The sequence below is a fragment of the Mizuhopecten yessoensis genome, unplaced genomic scaffold (genome assembly GCF_002113885.1).
Source record: "Mizuhopecten yessoensis strain PY_sf001 unplaced genomic scaffold, ASM211388v2 scaffold9833, whole genome shotgun sequence".
NCBI lineage: Eukaryota > Metazoa > Mollusca > Bivalvia > Pectinida > Pectinidae > Mizuhopecten > Mizuhopecten yessoensis.
In genome coordinates, this window is record NW_018408245.1 from 115403 (window position 1) to 130141 (window position 14739).

Below are 14739 nucleotides of genomic sequence, written 5' to 3' on the forward strand. Positions count from 1 at the left end.
ATATAGGACAAAGTCTCAAAATACTGTCAGTCTAAATATAGGGTAAAGTCTCACAATAGCGTCAGTCTAAATATAGGGTAAAGTCTCACAATACCGTCGGTCTAAATATAGGACAAAGTCTCACAATACCGTCCGTCTAAATATAGGGTAAAGTCTCACAATACCGTCGGTCTAAATATAGGACAAAGTCTCACAATACCGTCCGTCTAAATATAGGGTAAAGTCTCACAATACCGTCGGTCTAAATATAGGACAAAGTCTCACAATACCGTCCGTCTAAATATAGGGTAAAGTCTCACAATACCGTCAGTCTAAATATAAGGTAAAGTTTCACAATACCGTCAGTCTAAATATAGGACAAAGTCTCAAAATACTGTCAGTCTAAATATAGGGTAAAGTCTCACAATACCGTCGGTCTAAATATAGGGTAAAGTCTCGCAATACCGTCAGTCTAAATATAGGACAAAGTCTCAAAATACTGTCAGTCTAAATATAGGGTAAAGTCTCACAATACCGTTAGTCTAAATATAGGACAAAGTCTCACAATACCGTCCGTCTAAATATAGGGTAAAGTCTCACAATACCGTCAGTCTAAATATAAGGTAAAGTTTCACGATGCAAACAAAGGAGGAAATGAACACAATGCAGCTAACTATTTCAATTTCCCTATCTTCTACCTAGTTTAAATATCTTCTGTCTATAAAACATCCTTATTTTACTGACAATATATTTCAGGGTTAACAAGATTTTCAGTAAAAAAAACATCCTAATCATTGTATAACAATTATAAATTCCTAATCAAAACATTTTTATTTTAACTTTAAACATTTTTTTTTTAATTTAATCAAAAATTGTTTGATTTTATATTAATCAAGTCAAAAAATACAAAATAAATTGAAATTACACTAAAATATCTGACAAATATGGGCAACATAAAAGGCCAAGAGGACCTATATCGCTCACCCAAATATCTGAGGAATCATGGCAAATTATTTTTATTAAGAGTATTGATGGTGCAGCCAGTATTCCCTTATTAAACTGGTAACAATTATTTTTAATTTCTTCCATTTCATCCTGCCCCTCCAGGCCAATTTTGTCAAAGGTAAAGTTGCCTGACAGACGACGCACAGACAAGGTACGAACAACGGAAGCTGAACCATAGCATAAGCTCACCAGGCTATTTGGTCTGGGTGAGCTTAAACTTCAATTGATTATCAACAGGAATGATATAGTAAAGTATACAGTAGGTATCGTCTATACAGTTACATGCATGTAAGGTACAGCGTATACTGTAGTGCAGGTTAACGATCAGCCGTGGATTACAGAGAAATACACATTAAAAGTCATAAAACACATTGTAATTTATCCTTTTATCAAGATTTAAAATTGCCTGTAGTAAAAGATACATAAATTTGTATATTGTTATTGAAACCATCTGTTTATCAATATAGACCAAATGTCTATAATTACCATCCCCAAAAAATACCTAAGCAGCTTATATTATAGCAACCTGTATATAACGACCACTTGTCCAGAACAACCACCTGTCTAATCAGTTTGTTTTTGGGGTTTCCTTCGGCAACCCTGACTATCACATATAAATCTACTGGAGTCTGTGTTATAAACCTGTCAGAAATAAATAATTTAAAAAATTAAAATCTTACGAACATTTGCAAAGTAATACGGGTAGCACACACCATTCATGTGGCAAAATATACAAAGGCATGCAGAGGATTTATTAGATTGGCACTTACTTCGACGGAGCTGTGCTAACATATGGCATCACAACTTTATCTACAAACGACCCGAAGCCCAGCTGGAAGTTCTTGGTGATGCCCTTCATCTTTGCCGCTGTACAACACATGAATCAAACATGCTAACAATATTGACACACAGATCCAAAGTGATAAAATTGGGAGTTCAACAGGGGTTAACAATCATCTCACCAGCTTTATGCTTGGGACTAATTAAAGTCAGTGTTAGTGAAATTTTTCAATATTTATTATAAAATTACGTGTTGCATTTGTTTATTATTTCTCTAAATCGAAGTCTGCATTCAGTTTTGATTTCAGAGCATTTTTTTAAAAATAAATTCTTTGAACTATGTGTCCAGTTATGTTAACATTTTCAGTTTTTCAAGAAATTCTGTGTCCCAACAAAAATTAAATGAGTTAAAAGATGTTTGACTGACATGTAGATTTAATACTAAAATCTTTCATTGAGTCAGTACTATAAATATAATATTCTACATATAATACACAAGAATCAGATGCGATAGAGGTGAGACTTATAACCTTTAACTCAGAAATATTAACTCATTCACCCCTACATATTTAAAATGGGCTTGCCCAGTCTTTGATTTGGTAAGGTTCAAATGTGACTATAGGAGTGAATGGGTTAACTTACTTAAAATGTCTGGGATTAAACAGGGGAGGTAATCTGTTGGCTCAGGATGATATATAAGGAGCTTATGGCCCAGGGTTATAAAGGGGAGGTAATTACCAATGTCTGTGCCGAGTAAAGCCAGTCGCTCTTTGTCGTCCTTCATGGAATGTGACAGGTCCATGAGATAGTACAGGTCTACAGGGTAGTCTTCAGCCAGACGGAACGTCAACTTAAACTTCTGGGGATCATCTACAAACCACACGTATATATTATACAAAATGACACTCTGTTAGTCACCTAGTTAAGTTTTAATAACTTCTTCTCCTTGGACGAAACACCAAATTCAATATTCAACAATATTATTCCGTCTTTGCGTATTGCAGAGTTATCTTCTCTTTACTCTCACAAACAAATGACGTAACATTAAATACCTGCTCTCAAGAGAAGATAACTCTGCAATACGCAAAGACGGAATACACTTGGCAAGTGAAAATATTACAGGTAACCTTTAAGTAACTTAGACATCTGAACATTTAAACAGAGACAGCAATGTCCTGTACTGTTTAACAATTCACCAAACTTACTAGGTCTAATTGTAAGGCGGATTTCTTGGGGCTGGATCTGAATGGCAGGTTCAAGGTCAATGTTTTCGCCTCCATTTTTCACGCCATCATTCTGGAAAACACAATTTTATTTAAAAATATTAAAGACATACACATGTATCGAGATATTTTTAAAAATAAAATCTGACTGGAAAATATATGTACATTTGCATTAACACTATTATTTCTCATAGGGAATTTTCCAAAAATCACTGTATCAACAACTTGCTACAACTTTAAGAGTTTAACCTTTGGCTGGATAGTGATTTAGAAAAGTAGAAACCATGCATTGACCAAAATATAGCTGAAGGTCTGGGGGATAGATACAAAAATATATTGTTTTTAATACGAGTAATGAACAATGTGTTTACCCTGACGGGTGTGAGGTCACTGTCGGGACCGTACAAATCGTCGCCTTGACATTTCCTCTTGACGTGATTAGATTTCAGGTCACAGCGCGGCAGATTCTCCTTGTCATAAAACTGCAAAATGTAAACATTCGTACTGTTATACATGTTAACAGTCTATAGCCAAGCCCGTTTCCTCTGTATAGTGGAAATTGTCATGTCACATATATATATACTAAAGCATGTATATCTATTTGTCTTTCTTTTCTCTCCATATCGTGTTATATCATTAAGAATATTCTGTCTGTCTTAACAGCTTGCTATGAAGTATCAGGAAATTTAGAAATTTAGAAAAATACGTAAACTTTGCAAGAACTTCTCTACAATCAGGGACTGGGGGATTCAACTGTTGTAGTGAATAGTAGTACTATAACTTACTGTGGCCGTACAGAATGCACAGTCCTTTCCTTTCTCCATACACATACCACACGTCTCTGCCTCGATACACGGGTTAGCTTTGTCTACAGTCAGGGTGCCCTTGCCTGTAATTAACACCAAGCAGGTTGCTAGATGATGACTGAAGTTTGTAAAGAGATTCCAGTTCAAACCAAACCCTGTATAATTTGAAATCTGTGTCCTCTGCTCAATCATGTATCTAGAGATTAGTTAAGTGCCACACCAAGTTACAATAATAACATCAGGGAGTAGATTAGTATTGGTTCAGTTAAATACAATGTAGCTTCACCAGTTGAAAAGTAAAAACATGGAAATTAATTAATTCTGTAAACACTATATTCTACAAGACTGACCTCTAATATAATATTAATGATGATAATGACCATTGACTTCTTATTTGTGAGGAATGTGAATGACACTGTTAACGATGTGAAAAAACACAATTTACTCATCACTGACGTCCGAAACATATGTATACATATAGCTTATTAATTTAACTACAAAATTAATGTAGCTTTGATCAGCCAGTATGATTTTAAGGATTAAATTTTGCTACGGTCACATTTATGAGGTCAAGCAACTCTCATTGAATACGTCTCCAGACCAACTCAATTCATCCTGATCCTCACCCATAAACTTGATTCAACCCTTATATTTCCATTTGACATATATGCTTAACGTGGTGAAGAGTGCTGAAGTCTTCTTTCTCTTACCCTGGACAGGTGTATCCGCATTTTTACCGGTGTGAGATTTCCTTGTCTCACCCTAGGGTTGAGACGGGGGGATTCCCCTATTCCTAACAATGGCATGACGTCACTTTAACAATACAATGACGTCACGTCAACAATCCATCAACGTCACGTCAACCCTGAATTTAGCATGTAACGTTATCATTACATTGTGCATATGATACACAATGAAAAAACAGGGTAAGAGAAAAAGATTCATTCACCCCCTTGTGGGTGTGATAGTGGAATCTCAACCCTCGGAGAAAGATTCTTTAGTTGCCAAACACTCGGCAAAGCCTCGTGTTTGGCAACTTAAGAATCCTCCCCCTTGGGTTGACATTCTCCTATCTCACCCCAAAGGGGGTGAAAGATTCTATTAGTACACCACTAACGTGGTGAAGAGTGCTGAAGTCTTCTGTACACCACTGACGTGGTGAAGAGTGCTGAAGTCTTCTGTACACCACTGACGTGGTGAAGAGTGCTGAAGTCTTCTGTACACCACTGACGTGGTGAAGAGTGCTGAAGTCTTCTGTACACCACTGACGTGGTGAAGAGTGCTGAAGTCTTCTGTACACCACTGACGTGGTGAAGAGTGCTGAAGTCTTCTGTACACCACTGACGTGGTGAAGAGTGCTGAAGTCTTCTGTACACCACTGACGTGGTGAAGAGTGCTGAAGTCTTCTGTACACCACTGACGTGGTGAAGAGTGCTGAAGTCTTCTGTACACCACTGACGTGGTGAAGAGTGCTGAAGTCTTCTGTACACCACTGACGTGGTGAAGAGTGCTGAAGTCTTCTGTACACCACTGACGTGGTGAAGAGTGCTGAAGTCTTCTGTACACCACTGACGTGGTGAAGAGTGCTGAAGTCTTCTGTACACCACTGACGTGGTGAAGAGTGCTGAAGTCTTCTGTACACCACTGACGTGGTGAAGAGTGCTGAAGTCTTCTGTACACCACTGACGTGGTGAAGAGTGCTGAAGTCTTCTGTACACCACTGACGTGGTGAAGAGTGCTGAAGTCTTCTGTACACCACTGACGTGGTGAAGAGTGCTGAAGTCTTCTGTACACCACTGACGTGGTGAAGAGTGCTGAAGTCTTCTGTACACCACTGACGTGGTGAAGAGTGCTGAAGTCTTCTGTACACCACTGACGTGGTGAAGAGTGCTGAAGTCTTCTGTACACCACTGACGTGGTGAAGAGTGCTGAAGTCTTCTGTACACCACTGACGTGGTGAAGAGTGCTGAAGTCTTCTGTACACCACTGACGTGGTGAAGAGTGCTGAAGTCTTCTGTACACCACTGACGTGGTGAAGAGTGCTGAAGTCTTCTGTACACCACTGACGTGGTGAAGAGTGCTGAAGTCTTCTGTACACCACTGACGTGGTGAAGAGTGCTGAAGTCTTCTGTACACCACTGACGTGGTGAAGAGTGCTGAAGTCTTCTGTACACCACTGACGTGGTGAAGAGTGCTGAAGTCTTCTGTACACCACTGACGTGGTGAAGAGTGCTGAAGTCTTCTGTACACCACTGACGTGGTGAAGAGTGCTGAAGTCTTCTGTACACCACTGACGTGGTGAAGAGTGCTGAAGTCTTCTGTACACCACTGACGTGGTGAAGAGTGCTGAAGTCTTCTGTACACCACTGACGTGGTGAAGAGTGCTGAAGTCTTCTGTACACCACTGACGTGGTGAAGAGTGCTGAAGTCTTCTGTACACCACTGACGTGGTGAAGAGTGCTGAAGTCTTCTGTACACCACTGACGTGGTGAAGAGTGCTGAAGTCTTCTGTACACCACTGACGTGGTGAAGAGTGCTGAAGTCTTCTGTACACCACTGACGTGGTGAAGAGTGCTGAAGTCTTCTGTACACCACTGACGTGGTGAAGAGTGCTGAAGTCTTCTGTACACCACTGACGTGGTGAAGAGTGCTGAAGTCTTCTGTACACCACTGACGTGGTGAAGAGTGCTGAAGTCTTCTGTACACCACTGACGTGGTGAAGAGTGCTGAAGTCTTCTGTACACCACTGACGTGGTGAAGAGTGCTGAAGTCTTCTGTACACCACTGACGTGGTGAAGAGTGCTGAAGTCTTCTGTACACCACTGACGTGGTGAAGAGTGCTGAAGTCTTCTGTACACCACTGACGTGGTGAAGAGTGCTGAAGTCTTCTGTACACCACTGACGTGGTGAAGAGTGCTGAAGTCTTCTGTACACCACTGACGTGGTGAAGAGTGCTGAAGTCTTCTGTACACCACTGACGTGGTGAAGAGTGCTGAAGTCTTCTGTACACCACTGACGTGGTGAAGAGTGCTGAAGTCTTCTGTACACCACTGACGTGGTGAAGAGTGCTGAAGTCTTCTGTACACCACTGACGTGGTGAAGAGTGCTGAAGTCTTCTGTACACCACTGACGTGGTGAAGAGTGCTGAAGTCTTCTGTACACCACTGACGTGGTGAAGAGTGCTGAAGTCTTCTGTACACCACTGACGTGGTGAAGAGTGCTGAAGTCTTCTGTACACCACTGACGTGGTGAAGAGTGCTGAAGTCTTCTGTACACCACTGACGTGGTGAAGAGTGCTGAAGTCTTCTGTACACCACTGACGTGGTGAAGAGTGCTGAAGTCTTCTGTACACCACTGACGTGGTGAAGAGTGCTGAAGTCTTCTGTACACCACTGACGTGGTGAAGAGTGCTGAAGTCTTCTGTACACCACTGACGTGGTGAAGAGTGCTGAAGTCTTCTGTACACCACTGACGTGGTGAAGAGTGCTGAAGTCTTCTGTACACCACTGACGTGGTGAAGAGTGCTGAAGTCTTCTGTACACCACTGACGTGGTGAAGAGTGCTGAAGTCTTCTGTACACCACTGACGTGGTGAAGAGTGCTGAAGTCTTCTGTACACCACTGACGTGGTGAAGAGTGCTGAAGTCTTCTGTACACCACTGACGTGGTGAAGAGTGCTGAAGTCTTCTGTACACCACTGACGTGGTGAAGAGTGCTGAAGTCTTCTGTACACCACTGACGTGGTGAAGAGTGCTGAAGTCTTCTGTACACCACTGACGTGGTGAAGAGTGCTGAAGTCTTCTGTACACCACTGACGTGGTGAAGAGTGCTGAAGTCTTCTGTACACCACTGACGTGGTGAAGAGTGCTGAAGTCTTCTGTACACCACTGACGTGGTGAAGAGTGCTGAAGTCTTCTGTACACCACTGATAGTTCTCCAGCTATGTCACTGGAAATCACCGCCAAAGGTTTCAGTCAAATGAACAGCGGGTAACATTTTATTTGGTAATTCTTGTCACACTTGAGTGGGCAAATGTATATGTACATATGTATACAGTGTTACAGTATACACATGTATAGGTATACCACACAAACATGTATGTTCATCAGCAAATATATGCTTACAGGTACTTTGAGCTTGGTCATAACATGTTAAGTGTTAATGAATAAGGTACTGTAGCTGGCAAAGTTTCAGTATGTGTGTGTATACACTGTATGTACTGTGTACAAGAACTTCACAGATATCTTTATATTTATATTAACAACTATGTATAAAAGAACTCTAAAGTATTAAAGTACTCATACAAATGTATATAGTTACATGTAATAATGACTACTAATGGTAACAGTTGTACAGAAGATAAGAAATTAAATATAGAATGTGTTTATACTTTAAAAGATATATGTGGATATATCATAATTATAAATCCATTCTATTAATGACATGCTGTAAACATATACATATGGTAAACATATAAAATTAAATATGATTCAATTTTATTTTTATCATGAAACTAGAAATATGTACAAATTTTCCTATAGAACATATATATACATTTGTCAGCGGTCTCACCTGTTACGAGGGAGGATGTTTCTGAAGGACAATAAATTACAAATCAACATACATATACCTATCAATGACTGACCGTTTCACACAGCGTCTCAGCACAGTGGCGTAGCATATATGTAATGCTTGTACTCAAGCATACACTTAAATTTTCATTTTATTTAATGATATATTTTATTGATTTTTTTTATGATTGACATGCACCGTCCTTATCTATCGATCATAAAATGGGAAAGAAATAAAAAAAAAACTTCTGATGGAACATACTGTGTTGTTCTCCAATAATCGATTACCTGTAATAAGGGTCTTTTAGTCTTATTATTACACCTCTACTTCTTTTACTCTATATAAAAGTAATTGGTTAAATCGATTATATCCCCACTTTTGCCTGAGTGTGTTTTAGTCCTGTGTATTAGTCTGGGAACTAAAACACACCTACACTTGGGTGTTTCCGCCGTGCCAATCAGGCGAGAGGTGGGCAGAGCTTGCTACAGAACTCGGAAGCATTTGGCTCCATTGCCATCAAAAGGGTAGTTGGGACGTGAAGCTATACAGCTTATGGTTTACAAATATTTTCTAATTAAAACTATCTCTCCAGTGTGTATCGGTATAATAAAACGGTTGAAGCATGGGGTTGAGACATATAGCAAGTTTCTGGTGTCCCTTGACCATGCCTATTTCCCTCAGCTTTGTCTCGGGAAATAGACCTGGTCTCGGGACACCAGAAACTTGCTATATCCCTCAACCCCATACTTTAACTGTATATTACTTGTTAATAATCAGACTTAAAGGAGTTCCACGAACACGGAAGATTGCTTCTAGGGCTAAGTAGATTTTTTTCCATCTAAGAAAGCATTCACTTGGAAAAATGATTTGCTATATGCCACTGCAGCAGTCACAGAGTTGAGCGCTACTTTAAGTATTGCATTACTAAATATTTACAGCTACCCTAAACTTGTACATGTACAACATATAGTTCTATATATACCAGGACTCTGACTCCTGGCAAATTGAAACAGCATTTATCGGAAGTCAAATAGCATTTTCCCTGAAATTCAGATGGTCGTGATCATAACACATGTCCTTTTTCAAACCCAGGAGTCAAACATGTATATAAATAGCCTGGCTATTATGTTACAACCAAGACAGTAAGCTAAGTATAGTTTTACATAACCCACTTTTTCCTCATGTCAAATATCATACAATGATGACGGATATTCAAGCTGAAAGGTTTTCATCCAAACATGACAATAAATATACATATAAACGTGCATAATTATTACTGAATTTGCAAATCAGGTTTGACTCCTGGGTTTGAAATATGTGTTATGATCACGTCCATCTGAATTTCAGGGAATATATACATATAGCGTTATACTTACTCAGGGCACCGGGGGTGGCGGGTACTTGTGGGTTGGGCGACACTGACAGTACGAAGGGTAGGGTGGCCAGGAGGGCCAAAGCAGCAAACTTCATGGTGAAATACCTGAAACAGAACATTTAGCAATGTGCTATGACATGATCTATCTTAGTCTTATGCATAAATATGATAGAATTTAATTGGCTGACAATAGGCAAGCCAACCACACTGTATGGTCAGGTGGGAACCATTAACATCAATCTTATAACCCTATCACCACTGTAGATCATAATGGACTCATCCAGATCAATGCGTGGAAGAGTTTACTAAAGTTACGTAGGGGTGAAAGCTTGGGTTAAACCATTTATTTTCCCCTGGAGAATTATTCCATTATCTCTAAAAAAATCACTTCAATTTTTCTGAGCCAGACAATTTAGTGATTCTTTGTAATCAAAATTAGTGTTAGGTAAAAAAAAAAAAAACTTAAATTGTAACAGTACATAAAGTAGCAGTTAAGAGGAAATAATTCCACGTACATTTGTATTTATATCTGATCAAATAGACTTATAAACTTTCAATATACTGTGGTAATATAAAGATGATCAAACATCATGTGAAATATGCAAACTTTCCCTAAATATCGCAAACAGGTAATGCCAGACATAGGTACCTGATAATTAGATATGAAGATCTAGAACAATAAGTACAAAATGAAACGTTTAAAGCTATTGTCTATTTATACCGAGTAGGTTCAGGTAGCGGTTATTGACTTGGTCTAGTGCTGAAGTTAGACATGAATCATCCCTGCACCTTGTAGGTGTTACGAATTAATTGTGCTAAAAATATGTGTACTAAATATATATATATACCAATGGCCAATTTCTTGTTATTACTGTGTTGTCTGAAGATAAGGACCATGATGTACACATTATATTCCTACATGTATGTACCCATCGTCATCGAGCTCACTCCTACTACAAGTATTCCTAATAACTAAGTAATGACAAACTATATAGTGGGTGTTTTCTACAGGTGGAATCTGAGTTTGATAGTTATAGGCCTAGGTGAACATAATACATACAATGTACAGAATTTTCTGTATGAATACACATTATATTCCTATGTACCCATCGTCATCGAGCTCACTCCTACTACAGTATCTATTATAACTAATTATATATAATTATAAGTAATGACAAACTATATAGGTGGGTGTTTTCTACAGGTGGAGTTTGATAGCTATAGGTGGGTGTTTTCTACAGGTGGAGGTTGATAGCTATAGGTGGGTGTTTTCTACAGGTGGAGTTTGATAGCTATAGGTGAACCATGGCCATGTTACATAGTTTTCTGTATGAATACACATTTTCTACACTGTAATAGTAGCTCTAAGTGAACCTGTCATGATAACATGTGCACTGTTTTATATCAAACTGAAGTCTACTCTTGTATTTTTTATATTAATTTTGGCACACTAATGTATATATATATGCTTATTAGATACCTATTATCTGTAGTGATTATGACAGATCAGTTATTAACACACTTGAGCCAACTATATATCACAGTTTGCTTTAATGAATCTTTGTCTACTGATATAGTGTGTAATTATTGTTAATCAAATATATCTTCTTTTATAAGAAATATTTGGTTGTTTCATGTATTTGATTGAAAGAAATGAATATTGAAAATGAACCACAAACTCCAAAATGTTGACAGGGATAGTGTTATCAAAAAAAGATTTTTTTTACAGATCTAGGTTTAGAAAAAGTTCAACTGAATTAATTATATAATTTATTTATTGTTGAATGGCACATTCGAAAGACACACTATATATATTGATTCCTAATTAATGAAATATGTTAATTTCTGTGGAAAAGGGAAGAATTTACATTGTATGAGTAAACCAAAAGATTGATTCAAATTTAAACAAATTGGAAATACGAGACAATGCAGTAAGGTATAGGGTACACACATGTATGCAAACCTCACTCTTGGAATTTAGAATTTAATTTACACTCCATAGAAAATCAGTGATTTCTTTAGCTTGATCTGTTATACTGCCAAACACAGGCTGTTTCTCCTAGCTAAATAGTACCTTATCTTCCCAAAATGACGAAAAACTGAGGAATGTATTCCCAATTTTAACACCTAAAGGAACAGGCTATTGTAAAATTTAAGTAACAAAAACACTGAGAATAGGACTATGTGATATAGATTTCTTATAGCTATAGACCTACTGAAACGGTCATAGAACAAATTTAATTATAAATAGTGTTTTATATCATGAAATTAATATACAATGTATAAAAATAATCATGAAGGGGAAACAAATTTATACAGAACATTTTTCCTTCATTACAACGATAACATTATCAATGAATCAAACACAACACATTAAATCATTTCCACAGCCCTACCAATATGTTAGTGTTTTTCATGGTTATTGTCTAGGGGTCTACCGTTCTAACACTGAAACCTAACCCAACACAGTGGTTTGTTGGACTAAGTAACATAGCACTCAACAACTATTTGAGGAGCATTATTTACGACTGACATTTAGCCAACAGTTATTACCCGACTAGGAGCTGGAGAAGATCAATAAACAGTAGTTACAGAGGTTGAGGCATTTGATTACAGCCAGCATTATACACCCTGTAGTTTGTCTGGCCTGTGGCATACATGGGGAATTAATATTGGACTAGGAACTCTATCTTACGTATTATAATCAATATTTTGTTTAGATTTATATGCTTTCATGACTTGTTTCCAATTGGCACAGATTTGTAGTTAACAAGTTGTCTAGATCTGTAGAAATGTATGACTGCAGACGAAACCCCATGGGATCCAAAACTCCTGCATGCAATACATTGCGGGGAAAATGCTGGAATTTGAAAGCAGTGGGCCATTGCAGCAAGTTTTAGTCAATGTCAAAACTAAGAAGGGCCATTCTATGTAAAATTAAAAGAAAAATGGAACATGGAGGGGTCAATTTCAGTTTTGAGGGGTCAATGGCCCCCTCCAGGATTATCCCTGCATTGTAAGCCAGCAGGCAACAACACATGACACAACTAATATAGCTTGCTGTTAATTCTGTAGATATGTATAATGGCTGACATCTACCATGGATTCCAAAATCCTTAACTAGCAGCTGACACTGACAAAAGCACAGATATAATTGATGGCTGACAATTTCAACAGCCCACGGGTCCCACAAGGCAGCAGACAACAGTTACAGTTATGATAGCTTGAAATCCCCAATGGGATTAAAAACTCCTGTGTACACCAGCTGACTGCACCACTACAGGTCTACAAGCTTCTTCATAATGATTAATTTAATGTTTTTGTAAAAATATGTCAAGAATGCACATTCAACCAAGCAGTTCTCATATACTACACTTCTAAGCAATGTCAGTAAAACAGTAATGGCTATCCTAAAGCAAAGTCTAAAAAAAAGTTTGAGGGATATAGTTGCAAAGTAAATTGGGTATAAAAATGTTCTTTTCTTTTTGATAGATCCTATATACTTAGCTGGCATGCTTTGAATCTGACTGTACATTGTAATTAATATTATAACTGATCATACCATGATTTTTTTTTAGCATAATTGAGATATTGATTAGACCTGAAAATTGATTTCATATATATCAACTTACTAGTGCTGTCAGCCTGTCATGAGTACAAAATTTCCATCCCAAAATTTGATGCCAATAACTGATATTTTTCTTGCCATAACCTGCATGTATTTATTTAATTTGAATTAGATTTGAAATAGTTTATATTACCTGAATGAAATATTTCAAAGTTAATTTTATCTAGGTACATGTTTATGTTTGTATATATATTTTAGTATCTATAGGTAAAAGTACATAAAATGCATGCTTTGGCAAGTATCCAAGATAAATTCTCCCATGACAAAGTGTTCATTGACACTATTACGGTACTTGAAGGGTCACAGATAAAATACAAAACTACATATATATAGTGGTCAGGTGGCACAGTGGATTACACCCTCGCCTTTCACCAAGATCATAGATGGCCGTGGTTCAATTCCTGGATCGCACGTGAAAAGGTATGGGGTCACCAGCTGCCCATGATGGGTTTGTCCGACTTTATCAGCAACGAATATGCATATTGTTCATCCTGCCCATTGAATCAACCAGTTATATTAAATCTACAGTAATGTACATAACATTATTAATGTTTTAAGGGGAAAGATTATGTAAACTTGTGTTGTGCTTGTTTTTTTTCAAATTGAAATATGTTTTAAAAAAACATCAAACAAGATCATCCAGCATTATCCAAGTGAAACTGTTTGTTAACTTTGTACATGTACAAAATAGCTGAACACAATATACCATTTTATGATTCACAGTGACTATAACCACTTTATTGATCTGTTTTTCCTGGAATAATTCCCCACAAACTTTTCCTGGATTGATTCAACATAATCTTCAACTTGATGAAGTACTGTAGGTCAATGTCAGTATATGGTAGAAGTAAAATGTGGGCGTTAAAATGGTTAAAATCTGTTGAAGATATTATCACAAGCAAGAGTTTCCTAGATATTATTTAGTATTTGATAAAAAGTCAGGTATTGGGGCCAGATGAAACACATGTTCATACATTCATATATATGGTAATAGCCTGGAGCAACTAATATCAGGTCACAGAAACAGGGTGGAAAATTGAAACTCTTGGTGAAGCATCGGGGGCCTCATACTCCGTAGATTTTATGCATGAAAATATCCGTGAAAAGGGTACTGGCCCTTCAGACTGCGGCCATGTCGCAAGTAACCAATCACCAGGACCTCCCAAAGTAGAAAATCCAGATAATAATATATACCTTCGTTTTAGTTTGCCTCATATTCTTATAGTAGACGCTCCATCGAGACTATCTCGGAGTGTCAAGTTTTCCTATTTCTCTGATGGTAGTCAGCAAAGATGAAATACGAGTACAAGGGACATCACACAGTTTCCATGAAGTATGTGGGTTGACTGACCGTCTGTTGAGGAGAGTGGGG

General features: G+C 37.8%; 1 protein-coding gene across 3 annotated transcripts in view; it reads right to left on the reverse strand.

The window, feature by feature from the left end:
• The window catches only part of LOC110458807 (integrin beta-PS-like), a 51393-nt gene that overhangs the window by 36195 nt on the left and 459 nt on the right, over positions 1 to 14739 (reverse strand). For all 3 annotated transcript variants that reach the window (XM_021510722.1, XM_021510721.1, XM_021510720.1), the window contains exons 2-7: positions 9741 to 9844; positions 3773 to 3876; positions 3359 to 3469; positions 2970 to 3060; positions 2503 to 2634; positions 1755 to 1851 (exon numbers count right to left, since the gene is read on the reverse strand). In XM_021510722.1, coding sequence (XP_021366397.1) covers positions 1755 to 1851; positions 2503 to 2634; positions 2970 to 3060; positions 3359 to 3469; positions 3773 to 3876; positions 9741 to 9834 — 629 coding nt within the window. In that variant the 5' untranslated portion in view covers positions 9835 to 9844. The remainder of the gene's footprint in view (positions 1 to 1754; positions 1852 to 2502; positions 2635 to 2969; positions 3061 to 3358; positions 3470 to 3772; positions 3877 to 9740; positions 9845 to 14739) is intronic.